General features: G+C 37.9%; 3 protein-coding genes across 3 annotated transcripts; all 3 read right to left on the bottom strand.

The window, feature by feature from the left end:
* Window positions 1-1135: 1135 nt before the first annotated feature.
* On the bottom strand, window positions 1136-6159 carry ida (anaphase promoting complex subunit 5 ida). Its single transcript, XM_022831857.2, has 3 exons — window positions 6012-6159; window positions 3476-3700; window positions 1136-3196 (listed from the first exon to the last, which is right to left on the bottom strand). Exons 2-3 carry the CDS (start codon window positions 3698-3700, stop codon window positions 1244-1246), a joined length of 2178 nt encoding a protein of 725 aa, XP_022687592.1. The 5' UTR covers window positions 6012-6159; the 3' UTR covers window positions 1136-1243.
* A 1377-nt stretch (window positions 6160-7536) lies between these two features.
* Window positions 7537-24545, bottom strand: wuho (tRNA (guanine-N(7)-)-methyltransferase non-catalytic subunit wuho). Its single transcript, XM_022831842.2, has 10 exons — window positions 24380-24545; window positions 23423-23575; window positions 23102-23300; window positions 21239-21374; window positions 20981-21080; window positions 14018-14264; window positions 13465-13635; window positions 12811-12966; window positions 11648-11762; window positions 7537-8086 (listed from the first exon to the last, which is right to left on the bottom strand). The coding sequence occupies exons 2-10, from the start codon at window positions 23560-23562 to the stop codon at window positions 7947-7949; spliced, it is 1404 nt and encodes a 467-aa protein (XP_022687577.1). The 5' UTR covers window positions 23563-23575; window positions 24380-24545; the 3' UTR covers window positions 7537-7946.
* LOC147753596 (transmembrane protein 234 homolog) lies at window positions 18533-19741 on the bottom strand. The gene has a single exon (XM_086967989.1). The coding sequence runs from the start codon at window positions 19177-19179 to the stop codon at window positions 18784-18786; it is 396 nt and encodes a 131-aa protein (XP_086824115.1). The 5' UTR covers window positions 19180-19741; the 3' UTR covers window positions 18533-18783.
* Window positions 24546-24578: the final 33 nt, after the last annotated feature.

Raw genomic sequence — 24578 nt, forward strand, 5'->3', positions numbered from 1 at the left:
AATCGAGTTGCGTTTTTATACATTCTTTCGGGTCAGGCCATGTACATAAGCGTTTCAAACTCGTTTTTAGAGTCGCAGCTCCCAGTCAGCGTAACGATCTCTTTTTTCGCGTCTAAGTCGCCGTCCCCTTTTGAAAAATTCCACACTGGTCTGGCTCAAAAGGTGCATAAAACTTTCTGGTCTTACTGCTTTTTTTCTCTCGCCATCGTTTTCTGGAATAAACTTCGTTTTTCTTTTACTTTAAGGTCTTCCGCCGGAGGTGTAGTCGTTACCACTAACCAATAGGCAACGATGATTTTGACGTTCAGGTGCCTATTTTTCTTATAAAAGTGCACAAATCTTCCCCGAGATCAGTTACCCCCTCTATACTTTTTAGAAACTGTTAGAATCGTTTTCCTCACCACTACCTAGTTCCAGAACGTTTGTGTGGTACAGAAGTGGCTGAAGTCGGGTACAGTCGTCCTCATAGATATTCAGTGTACCTTCTGCCGGCGTCTACCCTTTACTCTCGTCCCGGTTTGTAGCCTCCGTTGGTACTGCTACTTCTTTATCCCTCATTTGCCCCGCATCAGGTCGCTTTTTTCTCTAGTACCTCCTTTGTTAGACGCTTTGATGACGTAACGGACATATTTATTTTCTCTAGAGATTTGCTTGTTTTTTCCATGAATGGCAGAAGAAAATGGACCGATGGTGTTGTACGGCAAAAGAACTGGTTCTTTAGTAACCTACATTTAGACCCTACTTTCGACAATCTTCCCGGTTTTTCAGCTCAATTAAGGGGCGAAGGGTTCGAGCCGTCCTGTAAGTTAAAGAAACCATACTTTTTACGTTTACTTTTAAAAGCTCGAGTTTCTAGCTCAAATCGGCCGCCTTAAATCTTATAGTAAGTATAGCATTACTCGATGCCATTTTTATACTTAGATAGAGCTTGGAGTTATGTTTATTAGTTAAATATAATTATCAGGAATAGAACATTTTTTAAAATAATGATTTCTGGGTATCAAGGTTGAGTGAAGCTATTGACCATAATTACCTATCAATGTTACATAATGCCTAACCTATAACCGGGCTATTCAGCATTACCACTGTTTCATTGCTTCCAAAAAAAACAGCAGTGCTTAGATAACACACGAAATTACGACAAAGCAGCATTATAAAAATTATATTTACGTCAATATACATAGTTCTCATTTAATCAAGCCTGTCCCATTATGCTTCATTAAACGCGCCATGGGCTTTGACATCATATTCGAGTTACCATCTGACGAAACATCTTAGCAAATTCGTTTCGACGCTTAAAATCTTCACTGTCATGGCAACGTTTTGCAAGAAACTGCAGAGCTCGTTTAGCTTTGTAGAAGTCTCCCAAAGCCTGCCACTCTTCAAAGCATACCATCATCTCTTCAATTGATTGTTCTCCATCTGCCACTTCTGCTTCGATGCTTCTAAGAAGCAGTTTGTCCTCCTTGGATCCGTGCGATAAGATCATTGGAGTTACCGATTTTAAGGTACCCCGTAAGAGATCTTGAGAAAACCCAGCTCTTGCCTGAGCGCGAATTAGCTCGAGCTTGAACATTGCCTCTAGATATCGCAGGTGGAATCGGTCGCAAACGGCAAGACCACGTAAAATCAACTGTATGGCGTTGTCTCCCCCAGCGTCAATCAAAATCCTGGCCTGCAAAAGTCTTGACACAAGATTACAGTATGCGCCTGAGGAATCCTGCTCACTTTGCAATGAGTTGACCAGCTTTACAGCCTGCTCATAATTGCCCATCTGTTGCAATAATCTAACCCGGTAAAGCTGGGCATCCGAAGTGGACAGTAAAGCTAAAGAGGCAACAGCAGACTCACACTCCTCTATTTGATCTCTGTGAAGTGCACGTTCACATGTATTGCATAAAGCTGCCAACTCGACAAGGTGCTTCAATTCCGCGTACTCTGGAACCATTGAGCGTGCTACGTCTATAAGCTTTTGTGCTGTCTCATAATCATAGTCCAGTACGGCGTAACGTGCTACGAATACTAAGGCCATGATGGTACTTTCGTTAACTACTACCCAATCCCGGTGAGAGGGTGTTACCCGCGTTTGACTCAAGTGCAAGATGGCCTCGCAATGCAGCTTGGCATTCTGATGAAAACCGTAACCCACCCAAAGAATGGCAGAGCTTATTGCAAGGTTAACCTGCACCTCTGGAGCTTCCAGTTGTTTAGGGCATTTGCCTGTTAAGCTTTCAATACAAGTGCTAGGCGGACAACCACTCATAGCACCCAAGCGTGAAAGGGTTTGCAATCCGAGACTATACAATGACCACAGCTGTTGTTGACAGCTCTGCACGATCGAAGTCCTGATATAGCAGCTCATTACATCCTGATTGGTACGACAAAGCCATGCCAATGCATGTTGAAGGCATTCCTTGTCACTAGATTGTTGCGAAAGATCAATGCATTCCTTTAAAGCAAGCTCAGCCTGTTTCATGTGTCCAAACCGTCTATGGACCATAGCTAAGTTTAGCAGTGCATAGCGGAACTTTTTCCCCGCAATATTTCTTTTCAATAGAAAATGCTTATGACAGTCCTCTATGGCGGATACGTATTCTCCAAACGTTAGATGGTTCATAAATGACAGATAGTACACTTCGGCCATGTCTGGACTGCTACGTAGTATTTGAACAATTTCGCGGTGCAGTTCTTTCGGCGGAAGTCCAGCAGCAGGGTTGTCTCGAAGTTTTTGCCCTTGCCGTCTAAGAAATGCTCGTGCTTTTTCCTTGCCATATAGAGCCATTACGGACTCGTCAAGTACACTTGGTCCCTCATCGCCGTCATCTGCTGCCGTATCAATAGCCATTGAGACATCATCAAGCGTAACTTGACCTAAAGGTTGGTCTACCTCCGCAAGACAGCGTCCACTTGTTTCCTCATCAACGTATCGTGCTACCCGATGTGCGAACTGAACATGTGAAGTAAAGTCCAATGATCCGACTGCTAAAGCAAGTTTTCGAAGAAACTTTCCAACAGCCGAATTTCGATGAACCACACAGAGTTCCGAATTTATGTTGGTATCCGCAAACAATCTTTCGATCTCTCTGATTTTAAGAAGAATCGCGTCCATGCCCTCAGCACGTAGTAAACTCATATCACGAATTAATCCTGCGTAAATTGCAGGATGTAATGCCTTCGAGCACACGTTAAGCAATTCCTGAAAAATAAAATTGGGAAACATTTCTTTAGTATGTGGTGTAGAGCCACTAGGTTTAAACAAATGGGTAAGGAGCATGTTTCTCGTGGACATGATTTAACGGAAGTGACAAAAAAAAAGTATTTCATAGTTAAATGTGGGAATTTCGTATGGTTTGCAGCAGTTCGTAGAAGAACATTCATCATATAACAAGTTATAGACGCAGAAGTGATCAATACGTCATGGTTATTCAGGGGTCCTATATTAACATCATAGGGCTACAGGCCCTGAGTACTGTACCTGGTATCCCATGTCTGCCTGATTGATAAGTCGCAGAAACAGAAACATTGCGTTACGCTGCTGCGCTCTAGTTAATTTCAATGGAAGCTGCGCTGAATCGAACGGCTTTATCTGCAGCAAACGTTGATGACATTGGCCCAACACAGCCACTCCTACAGATAAACTATACGGCGTTAGCGAGAAATCTCGCCGAAACCGTTCCGATACAGAATATGCGCACTCCATCTGTAAAGATGAATTTCTCATAAGTTCACTTAACTTTATAAGATGGCTACTCATGGCAAAAACGTTTCTATTCAAAATAATGCTTTTTTTTTTTGTTGAGAAATTCACGGCCTGATGCTTTTGTAGACTTCACGCCAGCATTCTCGTACTTGGAACCCACAGTTCGTCAAAAAATTTTACGTGAGATGAAAGCTTTAAGTTACTATACAGTTTAGGAACATCATACAATCTTTCGTTTTATGCTCTCTGTGCCGTTTTGAAGTTTAGAAAGAAATTAAAATATAAGTGTATAGCATATATTTCAAACGTGAGCTTTTACAGGGTTTGGGCATAAAGAAATGCGCCAATGCTCTCGCTGATTCAGAACCGTGGATCGTGGTATTGAAAGCACTTGATATGTGATAAGCTTAATTTAGTAAAATGCACTACGTCCGTACTGGTCCTAATGCTTTTTATAATTGCAATAGCCAATGAAGTACGCTATGAATAGCATGGGGAAAAGAGGGTTCAGTAAGTTCACAAAAAGTCAAACGACGTTATTCCAAGAAGATAATGAGTTGCAATGTATGATAAAGTCATAATAAGGTTTCAGCAGAATAATGCTTTTATTAAAATAAATATTAAAGGATCAGAAAAATATTTAAATTAAGACACCTTTTAAACAACTTTTAAAGGCAGTTCGAAAAGAAATCCCAAAAAAGAAACAATCTTGAAAGCTGTGAGAAAATAAGGATTTTTATTACAAAATCTAATTATGAGCGGTTTAATTAAAAAGAAAAATACGTAATTGAATTTAAAAAGGAGCCAGGGCTAACTGCTCCACAGGAACCTGCCTTTTTATAGGTTGGGAAGAACATAGTGAATACTTTCGGAGTAAAGTTCCACTACCTGTTGGTGTTAGCTATGATCATATTAAGCAATTTTAAAAGTCGATCGTTTTTTATTTTTCGTTCTACTACCAATAAGATACCAAACCGCAGCTTTCCACTCACATGTCATTCCTATATATTTGAAAATGTCTGTTAATATTGTTTCTAAGAATGTTAAACGTTGGACTAATCAAGTATTTTATAAGTGCATTATACCTAAGAGCCTTATTTTTTACCAACTATTCAGGATGCCGACAATAATTCAATTTGTTTTCGAAACCAATCCAATTCTCTACCTAAATAATAAACTACAGTTGTATAAAAAAGAAACGCCATTCTTGTATTTCAAGATAACTCTGCTTATAACGGCGCAACCTTTATTTTCGTTTTTGAGATGCACGTACACATGCTGGAATCTGAAACCATTCACTAGGAGGTAATTAGTCAAGCTCTTAGCAGACTTGTTGTAGAAACTCATGAGAAATTATAAAACTTACGTTTACCCATATGGGTTTTGTCTTGGAACTACAGGGGCAGAAACGGATCGCCGTATCAACCTCTCTGCATTCCATGAAGGATTTACTACTGAAAGCACAGTGAGCGGTTGGTTTAGGAAACCTTGAGTTCGCAATTAGATCTTCTGGAAAAAGCTATGTGAATGCGAGTAATAAGTGTTGAAAGATCTGTTGGAAACCACCCCATCTTCAAGTTTCTAGTGTTAGCACTCAGGTTTAGCGTACTTAAAAATACAGTACTCAGTTTATCACCTTGTTGAAACTAGTGTGACAAAAAATTGTAAAATGATTTAAGCGAGGATCAAAAACAAAAACGTAGAAACGCTTGTTACTCTTTGCACTCACGTTATTAAATTGTGACTCGTGATGGATTTTTCACGATAACCGCAGATGGTCACACGGACAAAGGCACGCAACTAAGCTGGTGGGAAATCACCCAAGAGCAAATGTACACCTGTTCACTGTATCTATTTAGTGGTTTAATAGAGGTGTTCTTTACTAGAACTTCATGAGTGTTGATTCGTACACTACGGCTCAAGTGTAACCTCAACAACTGGACGGAATGATTAACAAGGGAGATAATAAATAACTAAAGCTAATTAGCAGAGCTAAACCATTTATATCGCACGATAACGCTCGACCTTACACTTTGAAGATCAAGATGGTGAAAATCCGATAGCTACGGTTGAACGAGTTCTGTTATTTGCCATATTCAGCGGACATTACCCGCGTAGATAATCGACTTTTCATAGCTCAATTGAAAGTGAAAGAAATAAGCTTATGAAAAAGCTCTGAAGAAATTTCAAGATTATTATCTCGGCATTTTATACTGAACGACCTAGGATGCTCATAAAACTAACATTAATAAATCGATGAGACGAATTGGGACGGATTCAACTCAAATTCAGAATTACCGCTTTTACTTACCAATACTGAAATATACGTAATTAGGGAATTAACATTAGTAACAGCGACATAACATTGTTGGATAGATTCGACAAGAATAGCATAAAAACATTGTAAAACATTTCATCATTAACGCCGTTCGATCCAACTACATGGTAGACGTATTGTTTATTGTTGCGCTTTGCTCAAGCTGGTCGTCAGTGAGCCCAACGGGAGCCCCAAGTGCCCTCTCCATTAACCCGCAAAATTTTAAAACGTTGTGTGGTCCACGCTTGGATGTCAAATGAGTTGCGAAAGCTCATAACTGAATCGACAAAAGTCAGGAGCAGCAAGCATAAGCTTTGCGTAAATAGGCAAGCGTTTACTTCTAGGAGGATGTTCTACCGGAAGTTCTAGTAAAAACCAGCAAGAATTCAGCTCATTGATCAACAAAAGGAAAGGAATACGAAAATGGGAGAACAGATCAAGACTGAACTAGTAGATCATAAAGGGTATTAATGAAGACAAATGTCCAAACATATCACGACACTGTACAACTTAAAACCAAATTTTCTTTCTAAACACACGGGCATTCTATTTTTTTTTTTTACTTGTTTTCTAGTTTACTCTAGCAGCTTACTACCAAAAGCATTTTAAAGCTGTTGAAAAGTACTCTAGCAACATCTCGCCTAAAATAAGAGTTTTGGCGGTTCTGCGTGCAGTAACGTTTGTCCGATCTTATTCAGAACATGAATTACTGTACTATAAGCTATATATTAAGAAAGGGAAACGTGGCGAGCCAATAAATGTTATTAACCATAGCATTTTTAATATTTTTAACACATGGACTGACCGCGAATGCTAGGGTGAAGATGAAGACCTGTTGGTAGAACTGCAACATAGTGGCCTTGAGGTAAGATCCATACATTGCAGGTTAGATGTTTTCTAGACAGGCTATCTAAAGCACTGCCTAACGACTCAAAGATCAGACATAAAACTCAAAGCATTATTGCGCATATGGACTCGGCTTTGCGTATATCGCAACGTTTCTATTGCAGGTATGAAAACTGAACACGCAGGCATGACTACGATGTGCACCTACGCTTGTCTTAAACTCCGTAACTGCACGAATCACGTGGGATAATTATAGAACTCATGCGAAAGTGGAGTCAGTTAAACTTACATAGAGCTCACTAGATTAGAGAGAGCGTTGCATGGATAGGGCGATCAACAGGCCAGTTTGAAGTAAGGCTGAGCAACAAATATGGAGCTTTTTTGTGCTTCTATATAGTTGGCCTGCTACGAATGAAAAAAAATTCCGAGTGGTAGCAGAGTACAGACAGGTGGAACACAAAGAACAAACACGACGGCAAGAAGGCTGTTAAATCAACTGTTGCCGCTAGTCTGTCGATATAATTCGATATTATTGGATAGGATATTGTAATACTATAATTATAGAATGATTTCGTGTAATTGTTGTTAATTACACGAAATCATTCTAATTAGCAAATTAAAGTACCTAAATACTTCTGAGTATACTACAGCTTCTTTAAAATGAAAGTATCCGTTATACATTCTTCAACAGTAACATGCTATTTTATTATGGATTCACATTTATGACAGTCCTTCATATGGATTACAGATTTTTATGGTACGACCGTATTTACAAATAATACCTACTTTTTAGACTGAGAGGGCTCTGCTCAAGCACCATCGAAAATACGCTTTAATAAGAAAAGTATGCTATGAAGAAGATAAACGGGACGACATTTCCAACGCCTCTTCTTATCGTGTACTTTCAATTCTAGTGCCAAAAACATTCACAATGTCAGAGCAAACACATAGTTTGGTTGTAAATAAAATAGTTGGTTTTCTGGAATTAGCAAGTTTGGTATGCTTCGTTCGCTTAGCAGTTATTCATTAAATCATTTCTGCGATTCTTTGTCATTCACAGGTTTATTAAGTTCAATATCGTTGCTAGATCTTTTCCGTAGTACTTTTTATGTTGTTTCTTCTTTGAATTTCTTCACGCCGTCTTTTACGTTTGAAGTACTCCTCAACGTTATCAAACCATTGTTTGAAAAGAACATCCAGATCGGGGTCGACTTCAGTAACACCTGTTACAAAACAGAAAAGTTGTAGCGGCATCACTTCGTAAGGTTTAAATAGGGCAACGTTGTAGTACATAGCACGAAATAAAAACCTTTAATAAGAATAAAAAAGATGTTTCCAGTAGAATCTTTAATAATCTTTCTTCGGAGGAGGCTAAATATATAAAAAATTTATTTGTGCATCAATAAATGCAATAAATAAATTATATGCTGGATTAACTAAAAATGTCGAGTCTGCCCCTGGTTGCAATAACAGTTATACTAAAACTAACTCATAACTTCAGTACCATACAGTTAATTTCATTTCATCTCTTGTTTGGCATTAAAACCACGTATTCTTCGGCGTTAACTAGGCTCACTTGACAGTAGCATTCACCGTTTTGACTTACATCAGGCTTTTCGATGACTCAATTGAAATAATGTCATCTATAGAAGTCTATCTTAAAGAAGAAACTTAAAATGAAAAAAAGTACGAAACCTTAATTCCACATGCATTATCATTGTTATTGCTAAGTGCATTGTATATTTTAATCCCTTATTTCATAAAAATCTCCAACGGTTGCTACAGTACAAACAGTAAACATCGAGAGATACATTAAGATGTTACCGTACATTCAAGTTAAAGAACTTTATGAATGTGGGACTGAAGTGATGTCACACATCATACGCATAATAGCATGCGCATTCAATATGTTGCATTCGATGCATGCAATAATGTAAAAAAGCAGTAATAAAAGCGGCACATGCTGATAGCGACTGAGACCTTGTCAGTAGACTCAAATAGGTATTGAACTTTCACTCTCAAGATCCCCTCAAACATCATAACACATATTAGCATGAGTAATGCGTGACTTCACATACATAGGCGCAGAATAACACACTTATATGCGGACGTTCGTCTATATGTCAGATCCTATGCATTTAAGCTATTGACAAGTGGCTGAGTACAAGTGTGACTGGGCATGGCTTATAGATGGTTCAGTTGTCTAAAATGTTACGATGCGAAGCTATCTACAGAAGCTCAGCCAACTCAGCGGTTCAATAAATATAATCGTACTCGACCGCCGTCCATATTCACTGCTTTAACTATACTGAAAGCGATTCCGAAGACCCGGAAGGCCTTTATGTTTCGAGTTCTACGTCTTCTCCTCCCTACGGTATCGGCGTTAAGCATCTGACCAGATGGCTAGCTTCTAGCACGAAACGAAGTTTGTCGATGCCCGAGAAAGGCTAACGTATTTGAACGATATCTCTCTAAAGAACTATTACTACTACTAAACTTTCTGTATTTTCTAGCATGCATAGATTATATTTTTCTAAATATATACCTCTAGCTTCCCTCTAAAATTAAGAACATGCCAGAGAAAAACGTATCCACTGCCAGCAAACTCTCGCTGTTACGTGGATGACGTTGGACTGCTGATCAACATGGGCAAAACAGAGCCGTGAAGTTCTATCTGGTGAAGGTCGCTGTGTTGCTTCCAGCATGGCCCGTAGGCAGAATCACCTCTAATATGTGAATACCGTCGAGTATCTAAGAGGGATCATGCCAGAGAACGGTCAAACCTTCGCACAGCACATTATGGACGGAGTACAATGAGCGAGGATTTCTAATATAATAATGTCAAATCATTTCCTAGTTTTCTTCTAAGTAATGGTGCTTATGATAGCCTTTTGCAGAATCCAAAGTGCCTACATATGTCTCTTATCAAAGCAGTTCGACAAACTTCCAAATCAAATCTTCGTTCTTATAGCATACCATAAGAACACATTTTTCATCGTTGAATGATTATGTGTGTCGTCTAGGCAACCTAGTGCTACTTGTAGAAGATTTAAAATGCAAATTCACACTCTGTCCGTTCAAAACTTTTCCGTGGAGGGGAATGAAAAAACCTGTTTTGACTTTCGTAATACGGAAACTATTACTAATGCAGCCTGAAAAAAAGCGCCGGAAAGAACAAACCGGCACATAGTTCGACGTTTCGCAGCATATGGGTTTCATCACATCATACGTAGGACAATGGATTTTTATTCGCCAGGGGCTATGTATATCTGTATAAGATGTGACGCAATATTGCATGTGCTGTCATACTTTGCAGTAACATCGTTAGGCAGTCTCTCTGACCGGACGTATCAATCTAAAAATTTTTCATTCAAAATAAATAAACTATATGTATACAAGACGAAACGCGCCAAAATGCGTCGATATAGACTGATCAAAAGAAAGTCCAATATTCATGCAAAATAACGACGCATCAATGAATCGACGGGAAAGAAGAGTAAACCTACAAGGATAACCGCTTCAATAGCTTATAGTAACTACTATTGAGTAGGCAGAAATAGCAACAAATGTGAAAATTTATGACTACGGCAGCAATTATAAATTACTGAAAAAATAAAAAAAAATACTGACAACTTAACTATACAATATACATAGACAATTTGATTAAGGAAGCTACAGTTGAACAGTTTGGATTGACAGATGGACTGAAAGCATTACGAAAAACTGTAAGCTAGTATGAGTGATGGGCTCCTCCAGATCCTTGGTGTTCAAACGCGCATCAACTTCATAGAGTATATATATATTCCCTAACATTTCCAATGAAGGTTTTTACTACTACTACCTTTATTCAAACTGGTCACAATAATTCCTGTCTTTCGGGCTGAGCGCGACATGGCAGCCGGAGATAATAAAGGCCAATTGTTTGTTTTTTGCGGCTCTTTTAATACATGATAACTAACTAACTAACTACGATGCATTTAGGACTTACATATCTTACCCGTACTATGCAATTCCAACTTTAGGGATGCTAGTCAACAAAATTCGCGTTCGCATTCAAGAATATTCTACAATTAAGAAAAAAGAGCTAGTGGCAACACTGCTTGTGGACATCCGTTCGATGAGCAAATGAATGAATCCAAATTTGTGCAGAATTTATTAAAAAAAACTGCTAGCCTTCTTTATTAATTAGGTATAAACCTATGCTTGGTACTCGCGAAAAGAAAGCCCCTCTTTTGCAGCGATTTTCCCAATTTAGGTAGACTCAATATAAAAAAAAAGAAGAAAGAAATTATGACGTTGCTAAAATGTTCTCTTCCTATCGACCCAAGTCATATCAAAGATTAACAACGAGCCGGAAAAGACGGTATAAGCCAACGCACCTTACGCATTTACATTAGCAAAGGGACAAAAAATTTATACAGCACACGAAAAGAAATGAGTAGAAAAGCTTCTTCAAGAAAAAAAAATGTCTAATCTGGATAAACTTTACATTACGGCATTCTGCAAATGCCTTGTTAAAATCAGACATTTGAACAATACAACTTAGTTGAAAAACCGGAAATTTCATTGTGATTTCCTCGCGGTAGAATCGGTGTACGTCTTTAGTTTTAAAATCAGCTGTACGTCTAATTGGTTGATACTAGATAAACGTTAGTTTCTTGTCGGTGTCCACCAAAAAAACAAAACTTACTAAACATATATTTCAGATCATAGTGTAAGTTGGCGAACCATTGTAAACCCAATCTTATCATAAAATACTTTTGAAAAAGGTAAGCGCCGCGTACCTTCAAGAGGACTGAGCGCCTTACGCATACTTAAAGTAAGCCCTGATGGGAGATTAACTGAGTAGTGTTTGCCAGATTGATCCAACTGAAATACAGACAGTGATGGTGTCAGCACCTGGAACGTAATAAACACAACAGCGACACATAGTAAGAACAAAATCGCGCGTTAATAATTAAACTAACTTTTGCACGACCTATAAGCCAAACGTGTAAATAATACCTCTTCTCCAACCTTTCGGTAGAAAATTGGACCCTATTGTTAACTGTTCACTTCATTACCATCCAAACGGTTTTACTCGTGGAAAAGTTTTTGAGAACTACACAGGTAACTGACATGTTAACATGAAACACCCTATAGTATTAAAAAAAATAGAAAGTCCGAAAATTAGTTTAACGCTCAAGGCTCAATAACTGGGATTGTTCAATAAAGAACAAGGAAATTTACAAAGTACATTATGAGGAGAATTATATTGGCCAGTTGCAGTTAGATTACAATGTGAATAGCTATTATGTTTAATGAGTACTTTGCGCTATGATTTTTGCGCCTGTCGTTATCTAACTTTATCATTAACCTAAGCTGAAAAATCCTAGTCAGAAATGGACGAAATAGATTTCTAGTTATATTAGACACATCGCTAAAAACGTCAGCATGCTTAGATAGATTTGAGAAATTAATAGTTAATAGAAGTTAATAGTGAAGATAATAGTTTGTGAATCCTTAAAAGTACACCTTGACATTGCAAGTTCTGTAAAAAAAAAGTTAGTAACTTAATTGAGTCAACGGCGAGATGAAAAGTTAAAATTTCTGAAAAGTTGAGAGCTTCAAACACTTCTATTTATTGCACATATAAGAGAACTCGAACATGGTACCTAAAGGCACTGGTTAAAAGAAATATTTGAGGAGTTCTAGAAGCTGCGTTTTTCGTAAACATTTCCATAGGGAAAATTATCACCGAAAAAAAATTATCGTGTAAGCTAAAATTATTAACATAAAAACTTGCAATTATGAATATTTTTTGTGCATCTTCTTATTTATGTTTCTATTTAATAAAGAAATATACCTATATAAAGCTTTGGTTTTGCACTAAACTCGCTACCACTCTATTATATACGGATTGCATACACGCACGTAGTGTGTAAATCTCGTGTCTATGCTGTCGTACCCAAAGCCTCAAGCAATTATCAATGGCAGCACTCCATACAGCTGCTTCAGTGACAACGCCTCCGCAGCTGACCAGCGATGAACCGTCACACCGGAATATGTGCACGTACGGAACACGGTAGTATAAAACAGCCACCAGGTTTTTCTGGCACAATACCTTTGTGCACAAACAGAAAGGAAAGAAATTTTTATCCGCAACGTTCATAAAGCAAATTTATAGTTTGAAGGTGGTTGATTTCGATGGAACTATTGTTGACGATTTTGTGGTATTGTATAATCATATCCATGTGAGTTTTGTTCAAGCGATAAAAACCGATTATACACTAATATCCATCATATCAGTGCGCAGGAAGCCAAGGCGTAAGTAAAGATATTACGCACCCATTTTTAAGAGAGGAAAAATAAGTATAGAAACACTTTTGTTTTATTTGTCATTTCATTGAAATAACTTGTTTTATTAATATAACATTACAAGTGAATAGACTACAACAGTATAATAAATGCGGAATGATGCAGCCGTACATCACGAGAAATTAGCAGATAATAAAATAGTAATCTAGTCCATTGGCAAACCTGCAAGCGCAGAATTAAAATTGAAGTACTGTTTCTCGTTGGCATAATATATTTGGAATGTTCATTTATCTTATAAGCTTGCCTTCTTTAGCGGAGGTCGGACGTCTTGGTCATCTTTACGTGAGTGAAACTGTTCGAAGGGTAGCAATTGATCAACAGTCTGAGCCTCAGCCCAACAATTGGCGGATGCCAACTGAACTCCACCAGCTTCAAGATTCCATAAAATAAGGAGGCCATCCCCACTAACTGATACCTGTAGACATAATACATAGTACGTTACTGCTAATCTGACACTGTAGGCAAAGATCTTTTCCGGAATCTGCAAAATTTCGTAGCATCAACAATCGTAGTTCTAGGATAATATAGAAAATAAGTTTCGGTTGCATTTATGGTATAAAATGTTTCGAGTTTTACATCCAACACCACCGTCAGACATCCTATCAAACGGCTGTACCTATGTTAGTAGAAATAACCTGTTCTAATGGCTGAAACCAGAAAGCGTCAAAATATCTTTAGAAGTGGGTAAATCCGAGATTTTTTAATTGTCTTAGTATTTTTATAGGGATGTATTTTCACAAAAGCACTAAAATCAATTAAGAAGTGTCATGCTTTAGTAGAGCATATTGCATATTTACCAGCCGGTTCGGATGATTTGGTAGCAGTTCGATGGAAGTTACAAACCGACGATGTCCAAGGCAAAATGCTATGATATTATACGCCTCCGGATAATGGGAAACCACAATTTTTTCGTCACGGTCGCACACGACAAGGAAATCGTCCGATGGACTGAGAGCCATGTCAAGCAACATTGACATTCGTCCCATGAGCAGATTCGGAGGCGCCTTAGAGTCGTCGAGGGAAAACTCATATACGTCTCCAGCTCTTTACATGCAATAATAAAAAAAAAGTGATGTTAGCAACAAGGTTAGCTATTTTAGGCAGACATCACGATTCGACGAAATTTTCAGGCAAAAACAGTATCGGTAGTAACTTATGTAGACGTCAGCGCGGAAAAGGCCTAAAATCACCAGAAGTTTTGGTTCATGTTCCCGGAACATTTTTTTTTCCTTATTTGCGTCTTTTCGACGATTGCTCAGACATTGTCCATAAATCAATAGACATATATATGATCAATTATGATTATTCTAGAGACCTATTTTTTTATATAGCCAAAGATCCTTCTGATGAGTACCACAATAGTGGCTTTTATACATCGAGAGAAATGTAGCTTAGACGCTGAATGTGGGAACACTGAACCTAATTGTCTACAAAAACACTTCTAGCGCGAAAGAAAGAGACTGTCCGGATGTGACGTACTGCATAAAAATGTACTCTATATATTTTTTAACGATTCCCATCCGCGCAAATACCTGTGCAGTCAACTGTTTTTGAGATGAAACGCGTAATCCGAGGGGCAAGATCAAAAGCGAACGGGTATATATGTGTCAAATGCATTTCTGCCGACGTTTAATCTAGTCTCAACAGAAATGCTCGAAACATGTTTTCCTTTAAAATAGATACCACTAGAATGTTATTAGTTACAGGTCCATGTATCTATGGTGGCAATTTTCGAGTTACTTACACTAATAGCTGCTAAAATCTTACCGGAGTTTATAATACAATTAGACATCAGGGCAGCCAATCAACCTTTAAGAGACCTCATCATTGAGAATGAGCTTCGGGATCTACATCCGGTGTCTCCATATAGGCATTCTACCAGACGGCTAGCTTTCAGCACGTAACGAAGTGTGCCTATGTCCGCGTTCTTTTGAAGCGAAAATGTCTTTCCGGATAGCATAGAATCTACATTGTTCATTAAGTATAAACGCCACAATTACGGCTTCGCATTTACTATACTCAGCAGACCATCGTGTACATACTGCAAATCATTTCACTTGATTCTATAGCTATTTATCCAAGAAGTACAGCCTTAGAAATCATATAAAGCTGAAGATAACTTAAATGTTTCGATAATGTGACCTAGATATATCAACATAACATTAAGCTTCTATAGTCGTACTCAGCATCGCTCCCTGCATAGCCGAAAACTAATTCTGCACTACTTAGCCAAAAGGTCCGAATTCTGACGACGGTACTAGTTAATATGTGCTGTAAAATTTCTGTAATACATATACACAGAATTTCTTATAAATTAGAAGAACCCGAAGTGACGGCATCAAGCTGGTACGACTAAATCACCAGTACGTTTACTTACAATAGCTTAAGCGAAATTATAGGCTTTATAACGCTTTATAAAGCTTGAAAAACGGTAGCTAGTTTTTTCATTGCCGGTTTGGTACTCCGAACACCTACCGCTGCTGGTAGATTCTAGAAAAATTACTGATCTATTTTTAAATAATATAACAGATCTTGATCGGCCTTTAACCACAACTCTCTAAATAGCTATGAGAGCGGAGGCCTATTAATCATCGTAGATTTCACGTTACGGTCATGGAAGTTAGTTCTCATCATCAAGGCTTGGCAAGTTACTGAGATGAACTTTGATGTGAAAAAGAAAACACAACATAAAGTGCTCGAATGAATGCTGTGTGCTAAATCAACAGGCCGCTTCCAAATTTACTCCGTTAGTTTCTTCTCACACGTATCAGTTATGCAGTACTATGGGTTACCACATCTCGTTTTTGCTCATACTTTGGAGGTACCAAACTACTGGCTAGACATTTTTACAGCATCTGTAGGACTTCATTTAGTTCTTGAGAGCGTTCGCAATCGCATACTCATTGACGAACATTCAAATACTAAGTCATTAAGGATCCTCATTTAAGCTTTGTTACTATATTTTTTCACTCCCTTAATTACTACAGTTACTATGCCCCAAATTGTACCATGGTAAATCAACTCAACATCTGAACAAATTTTACACCGGAAGCACGAATAATGCTAGCAACGAAAAATGACCCGATGATAAATTTAGAATGCTTTTTATCATTTTATACGCTCGCAAGAGCGTTGTCGCATGCTGGCCTACCTACTAATACTAAAATTTGAGGAACAATAAAGTAGTGCATAGTAACAACATCTTTTGAAGCAGACACAAATTCACCTTTTGGGATAGGCATATGAGCGGTAGCCCTATCATAAGTACAGTAATTGACGTCTTCAAATCATTCGCCAACAACGACAGTCTAATTGGAAAGGGAGGCCACATTCGAATCGCAGACGAATTATTTAATATTCGCCACATTATTTTGCTAATAGGTAAAGCGATTGCTGATCGACGAAGAGTTTTCTACATGTAAACAGAGACAGGGACAAGCGACCTGGGAGTATCCTGTAAATGCGTCAAGTGATGAAGTACGCTATTCACAGCCTTGCAATAAATGCCAACGACAGTGTACAATTAACTAACGTGGCCCGAGCGCCTTTACCAGCTTACAATTCAAAGCTAAAACGACGGGACTTAATTATATCGGACCGTTTGTGGTCTGCGATAAATATTCAAGAAAAGCATTCTGGAAAGAAAAACAATCTTTACTTGCACGACTGTTTATCTAGAGGTCACAGAGGATTTGTTTGCCGTAACAATGAATCGACTCTGCATAGCGATATAGTACTCCTAAACGCGTAGCCTCAGATAACGCTTGAAATTTCAAAAAGAAATATTGATGTCTAAGTGCATTATAGAAGGCTCTTAATGAAAAAAAACCACAACACTTTTACTAAAGAAAAAAATACTTTTAATATAAATTGTAGTGGAAAGTATAAACGGCTGTGGGCTTGTCCGACCGGGCTATCTCAGAAAATCTGTTAATAGTTAGAAACTTAAGCTCCTACGTTTTATGATGACTTTGTATGAGGCGGCTACAATCGTTAATCGGGAGCCGTACTTGACACAAATGATGTACAAGCCTCTCATCAGCCATGTTCATATTATCAGATATTCCTGTGAATGTGGATTGTGAAAATTTTTGGATCATTCAAGTTAACTATGTAGGTAAAACTAAAAAGTTCTGCAAAGCTTCTCAAAGCGTCAAAAAAAAATATTTATCCTTTTTGCGATCAGCAAACCAGAGGAGCTATGGCGCGAAAATAATATTATCCAAAATGACTAGACACTACTATCGTTTCAGAGTTTAGGCCAAAATTATATCGAGTAAAGACGAAACACCTAAAGTGTACACTGTGTTTAGGTAATGGTAATTATTAAGATCGGACAGGTAAACTCTTAGCGAAGCTTGCGTACCTCTGTTTCAGGTAGTCAATTTCTGGTATTATATATGTACTGTAATACGTCGTTTCGCAGGAAACGTCTTAATAGGGTCGCAGGGGATGTCTAAATAATCATTGTTATACAAGTAGAAGTTTTTAGAATTTTTTTTAAGGACCGATCGAGATAACTCGAAAATTTAGTATAGATGCAATAGAACCCAGTTGTTCGATATTTGCCAAAGAAAATATTGAAAATCGTAGATAAGCTTGTCCGCAAAGTTGTATTTTGGTACGCTAAAAGAGAGTTTTAGATTGTGATTCTGCCTGATAAACTCTGTTCCGATTAAGTACGGTGCCGCGCACCCGTTTCGTTTATCCAGTTTCGCGTAGTATTTGCAAGGCAAATATCCTATATGAAGTTTAGACTGATTCGCTTAGTATTTCCCGTGTTAAATTATGAATTTTAAGTGGTTATTTTGAAATTAACTGCTTGAGCTTTGCTATTTGCTTGAGATTATTTCTATAAGTTACAAAAAGTTTGCTTTTTGTTACCGAATTTTTCATTTTATTTAGTTAATACTTTTGAATAAGATTGAATTTATTAATTCAATATCTTATTAAATTCGAGTAAATCCTTCAGTTATGACGTTTGATGCATATTCTCCGCGTTTTAAGTATTGCCCTTCGTTTAGTTTTCCATTGATTTAAAAGATACTTTTTTCATTTTTTTTCATGCTCCTCCTGGATTTTCCTCTGTTTATTATCGCGTTATATTTATTTCTAGTCTGAGACATTTGTCTTAATCTGTTTATCTAAACAAAAGTTTTTAAGAATAATACTGATATGTATTACATACATTTATTTGATGCGATTGGCGCAGGCATGGTGTACCGCAAATATGAACAAAGTTTTGAAATAAGTTAGCCTACTTAAACTTAAAATGTGTAAGTATCAAGTCAAGTAAAATGGAAAATACTGCGTTTATCTTCCACAAACTGCTCCTTTATTTTTACACTGCTAGTTATCATCATAAAAACATTATTCCGCATTGACAGTTCCTGTATTTGCAGGGTAATGCACTCATAGTAAATGGTGAACTTTCCATATAAGTTGATTCTTTCTAAACCGTTGATCCCAATACGCGATTATCCACGAATATTTCGGCGCGTTTTAGATTTGTTGCACAGACTCTCTGGCATGCTCAAGCTCGGTCAGCTAGGCAAAAATAAAGTCACGTCCAAGCTTTATCAGTAATACAAATCATTACGCCGAGCGTGACCATCGCTATGCCGACGTAAGTTAAACCGTCGTGCACCTTCTCTCCACACAATGCTCCTGCCAGTGTAGTGCAAACAAACGTCATCGAATTTGCTAATGGGACTGCGAGGCTGAGATCGTTCGAGCCAAGTGACAAGGCGTAAATAGCTGAACCCGACTGGTTCATAAGGAAAGGTATAACAAATCTTGGCTTTTGAGCTAGAAAACGCACTTCGTTGAACCATTTGTGAAAGACTGTCCGCCCACTGATCTCCTCAAGGCCTTTGGAGCCGTGGCGAAGTAACGGAGTGGAGAAGCCCCAGAGAATTGCCACGGCAGCCAACCACAGTATCCCTGAGAGCTCAAGCATTCTTCTGAGAGGCGCAGGTTCTTCTGATCTTTCTTTGCTCTTAGATACTCAAAGTGTTTATCATGCACAAGTCTCCTTCACATTACAGTATCTATCAGAGAAATTACAGTACTAATCTAAACACTTCCAGAACAGCTGTTTAAGTATTCGAAGATATTCCGCTTAATACCAATTTAATCTCAACGCAAAATCAACTTCCATCGCGTTAGCAGCCATCGGTGCAAAGGTTCAATTCAGTCCTTACATTTCCTCCAGTGCCGTTAATATGTGCACTTGTAAGTGAAAAAAAAGCTAATTAATTAAAATTTACACTAGTCTAAAATTAGCAGTATAATTAAGCTGCGTGACATTTTTGAAACAAAAAGCCGTAACACGTAGATAACCGATGGCGAGTCGCACGACTTATAGTCAGCGGTAGCATAAGTGGTTCTCTGTCATCTGATCAACTCTCACCCTCGGGCGCTGTGGTAGCAGCTTTTGAGAGGGTGCAGCAAATGTTGATACGTTCAGACAGAACAAAAAAATACATGCTTTATGATACAGTATGAACATGTAGTCAATTACAAGGATTACGACACACAGATAAGGCACAATGCGGCGGATTTAGTACCAAGGTATTTTAATGGTGGATACCAAGTCGGTACTATATCTCGTTACCGTCGCCTCATATGCTATAACACATTGATTGATACGTTAAAAACTCATTAAGGATTTATTATAAGTTTAGTTTGTAGTCAGTTGATTGTTGTAGAACTTCGTAGACTTAAAACCCTCAACAAACTCAACACTAAGATAATTATAACAATCAAAGCTACTCCGGATAGTATCCTGCAAAAGGGTTGTTCGATTTGCATGAAAAGTAAAATTTTTCATAGAAGCTTTACTATATTGCATCTTGGGTTCGAATGCTGAGCATTTATTCACAAGTAGACTAATCCTTTCTTTTGATCAAACCATGAAGCAGCGGACAAGCTTGTTTCGCATGGTTAAGCTATCATCCACTAATAAACGTATTACAGCGTCTTAAGAAGCCATATTACTGATATAATTCGATTTTTAGCTACCTGAACAACTCACAATTCGATTGTAGACCTAAATGTTTGACGATTTTAATTACGATTTTCCTGAGATAACACAGCACTAACTCCGCCATTCCGTACTTCTCTCTATTTAGTCGATTTATTACCTTTCTTTAGTGATTCCGTAACATTGGTACAGTAATTCTGTTGCCCTATTTAAACGATTGGTCACATCTAATATACCCTACAGCTATGTTTTAATTTGTAATAGTTATACCGCTATTTTATTAAAATATTCCAGAACGCTTTATTTCCTCTGAGCCAAATGTTCTATCGTGCCGTTGTCACTGATCTGTCACCGCACTGCATGTGTCCTGCTTCTTAAGGAAATAATTGAGCTCAGTGTTGACATGTAATGTGCAGGTCAAGTTACAAGGCTGTGCATGGGGCGCCTACAAGAAACTTCATCTAACATCAAACGTTCAACGTAGGAATATTTTTATAATATCGATACTCTGTCGCTTTGCCTCTTTCAAAAAGCGACACATTCTTTTTTTGTGTTTTATCCGAGAGTTTGGCTAAGCTCCAAATATCTTTTCGAAAACCTACAAATACTGTAGAAGCTAGAGACTTTTATACGTAATATGGTCCGAAGGAACGGACTTCCTATAGGAGCCAATATGAACATTACGATAACAGTACTTGGTGGCGTTATTTAAGATAGCTATGAGAAATATATGAGAAAGATTTTTCTATTTGCGTATAGCGACGAGAAAACTTACCTGTCGGCAACGAGAATCATAGGTGGTACTTGTCCCGTTAGTCGAACCTGCACACATTTCCGAGGAGTTTTTCGTTCTGAGTGAAGTTCCCACTGATTGCCTGCGGGAATAAAAGAGTAATATAAGCAATAGCTTTTCCCTGTTAACCTACAGTAACATGTTGTTGATATGCATTTTATTTAGCATTTTTTATTTTATTTAGTTATTATCGTATGATAAGGAAAAAACGATTCGAAAGAAACGTTGCAATCAACATACTCGTCGGGAAACTGCCACATCGGTCTTTCTGAGCCCAAACGAGGAGTCTCTTATCAGATGTACATGCCAACACATAGCTTTGACAGACTGGCATGTGCACACTTGTTAAATGGGCTGGCTTAGTTTGTTTTCCACTCTGAAATCGATGCACCAAGTAAATAGCAATAGTAGTTTACGTAGCTGAGAATTCTCTTCAAGCAAACTAGGTTTTAGGTTTTCATATAGCTAGTTATGTAACTCATTAACTATTAAATAATTTCAAACGAATCCGATCGACTTTAAGATTGTACAACTATTGAACAACGCGCCGCTAGCAGATGAAGTTCGGCTGATAAATACTGTAACCTTCCAGAAACTAGTGGGTAAACACCGGTTGAGCAGAAGAAATTCGTTCCAAAAAAAGCTCTTATTCCCAAAAAATTAACATCCAGTAATCATGTTTTTGTTTCTTGAAAGCCACAGCGAAAATCGGTGGAAACGTTAACCAAGGAAGCCTTAGGCGAAAATACAGTATGTGAGTAGAACGGAGACTGGAGTGTTGAAGATTAGCGAAAAGGTAGTCAGACGTTGGGACCCGAAAAATAAGAACGCACTGCCGCAATCGAACAGGCTTTTCAAAAAAAAAGCCTTGGAGTCTAAGGTTTTGTCGACCAAAACTGGCATTTCACATGTAACGTATGACAGAGTTTTCGTTCCAAATGCTATAAATGCGGACGCTGAAAAAGAAATGAGTCCCTCGTAAATTCACTCCAGGTCAGTTAAAAATATACGGAGCGTATTCTACGTGTCATTTACGGAACTTAATTCAACAAAAAATCCGTCTGAGGTATACCATCGCCGTAGGTAAGAGATTCAATATGTCGACTTCCAGCCAGAGAGGGACCAAAAAAGAGGATGGAATCCCCCGTAAGGTAAATATGCAAGTATAATGGTAGTGCCGAGTAGGTTCGGACGTAAGGTGATAATAGTGTTTGCAGTGGATATCACGGAATCTGCTACCGTGAGACACTCGCCGAAAATAAAACAATGAATGCCGCCCGCTATTTCGAGTTTTTCAAGAAACTTAGGACTGTTGCCTAGGCACACAGTCTGATCACTTGACGAAAATCCCAGACTTTATTGTCATGCCTTATTTACTTCCTGGATGCGTTAGCTTTAGTTCGCTCATTCCGTATGATCATGAAGCTTTTTATTCCCTAAATAGGGCAAACATAGCCCTCTATCGATTTACTCCAAGAAGCCATAGATAGAGAACTTAGATATGGGATCGCGAATGACAAGTATATGGCTGTCTAAAAATTGCCAGAGTGCTGAGGCACGTATCAATAATAAGGAAAAGAGCCTTAAAATAAATTATCATTCAAGCCCAACTAGTTCAAAAATTTGTAAGTCCGCCGGATTCGTTTACAACAGTCTAATAACACAGAAGAAGCTACCTATCATTAAGCAATATATATATATATATTCCACGAAAATTGATTCAGTTTCTTAGTATTTTAATCACAGCTATGTTTAACAACAACCATTTCATTTTACAAGTCACAAATATCTGCGGTAGGAAACGTGCTGCAAATCTGTTTTATGAGGATGACGGTGTCGGCGTAATTCACATTCGCAACATTTGATGTGGAGAAGCAGGCCGTTCATTTAAAGGACAAATGTAAACGAACCTAGGAGAAAGGCTTAAGGAGCCTTTTACGCTAGTAAATGATCTTTCGAAACTGCTATACTAATAAGCACACTTGGAGAACGCTTGGTCTTAAACAATAAAAGAGACACTTTTCAATACTCTTCCGGGACTAATGGCAAGTGTTTCTGACTGTGCTATACAATGAAGTTCGTTCTTATTCAATATAAATGTACCTCCTCTACCGCCTGGCCTAATCCGTCGTCGATACCCATTGTTTCCGTCGGCGTCTGAGGATAGGCCACTTCACGCGTTTCCCCCTGTCCTACGGTATTATCAGTTTTTGAATTTTCTGTTCTATTCTCGTTTCTTATATGTTGAGACGCCGGGCTGGACTTTGAAAAAGGCAATGCAAGCTCCGTGATACATGAGGACCTAAAAATCGTGTATAGCACAATTACTGTTTAATTTCGCTTCAGATCTTTTACATTAAATCAATGTCTATAATAAATTACTAATAAGTCAACATTTTTTTCAACTGTTTCCAAAGAACAAACCCATCGTTTTGATCGATATCGTGTTCTCCCGCAGTTAAAAGTTTGGAAGACATGCATGTAGATATATTCTTTACAAGCCATAGTTTGTTCTCAACGCCCAATAAGATGAAATCATTAGTTGTTTGAATCCACGCGGACATCTCACTCCACTTCCTGCAAGTTATGAGCACACAAATGAAAATCATATTTTGTTTACCCAAAACAACCAACAACTTGTTACCAACAACCAACAACTAATTGACAAAACAGAATAGCATAAAAGCAGCAATAAAAGTGTATGTATTGTACTAGCAAACGTCTTGTTTATGTCAATTATGTCGTAAACTTAACATCTTACCTAATAGAATATAGAATTTGTGTGAATTAGCATTCAATTTAAATATTTCCGCAATTTTTAAGCAATATATGTCATCTCCACATTAATAGCGAATCAAACAGGTTCAAATTGTATTTGGTTATATGTGTATGTTTGAACTGAAGTTATATGTGAATGAAGAACTGGTACTCACCCTAGTACATACTATGATTCCATCTTTTATATATATGTTTGAAAAAAGGTTTTTTAAATATTAGAGCTTAAGTTGCATTATTTGACACTAATTGTTCTGTTTTCCATTTATCAAGCTCTACCAGTGCAATATAAATATATACTGAAATTTGAGTCTATTTATGCATAATATTCAATAAAAACGCACTGTAAGCCGGACCGCGCATAAGCTTGAAAATTTCCAATTCTTTTCAAAAAGGTTACTTGAAAGCTTCCGAAATTTGAATAATTCGGCATAAACAATAATGATATTAACAAATAAGATGTTTAGTCACATACGAAGCTTAAGCGACAAATAGAACATCTACTTTTAAGCATGTTAGTACTATTTAACTATGCCGTTCCTATTACACTAGAATATATCAAGCTAATTGTTCAATGGAGAGCTGGAAATAATGCTTACAACTAACCTGACACAGCCGCAAACAGTTGTGCTATTCAGCAGCCAACAATGTAACACGTGAGTTTCTATGCAAACCCAATGTTGAAATCTACAGAGAGGACAATGCGCATTTGCGGGCCCAATCTTTCCATAATATTTTGTCGATCGGCGCTACCTACTGGAGCACTTAATTAACACGTGTGCAGCCTCTCTATTTATAAATAAGC

Source organism: Varroa jacobsoni, unplaced genomic scaffold (genome assembly GCF_002532875.2).
Source record: "Varroa jacobsoni isolate VJ856 unplaced genomic scaffold, vjacob_1.0 scaffold_357, whole genome shotgun sequence".
Classification (NCBI taxonomy): domain Eukaryota; kingdom Metazoa; phylum Arthropoda; class Arachnida; order Mesostigmata; family Varroidae; genus Varroa; species Varroa jacobsoni.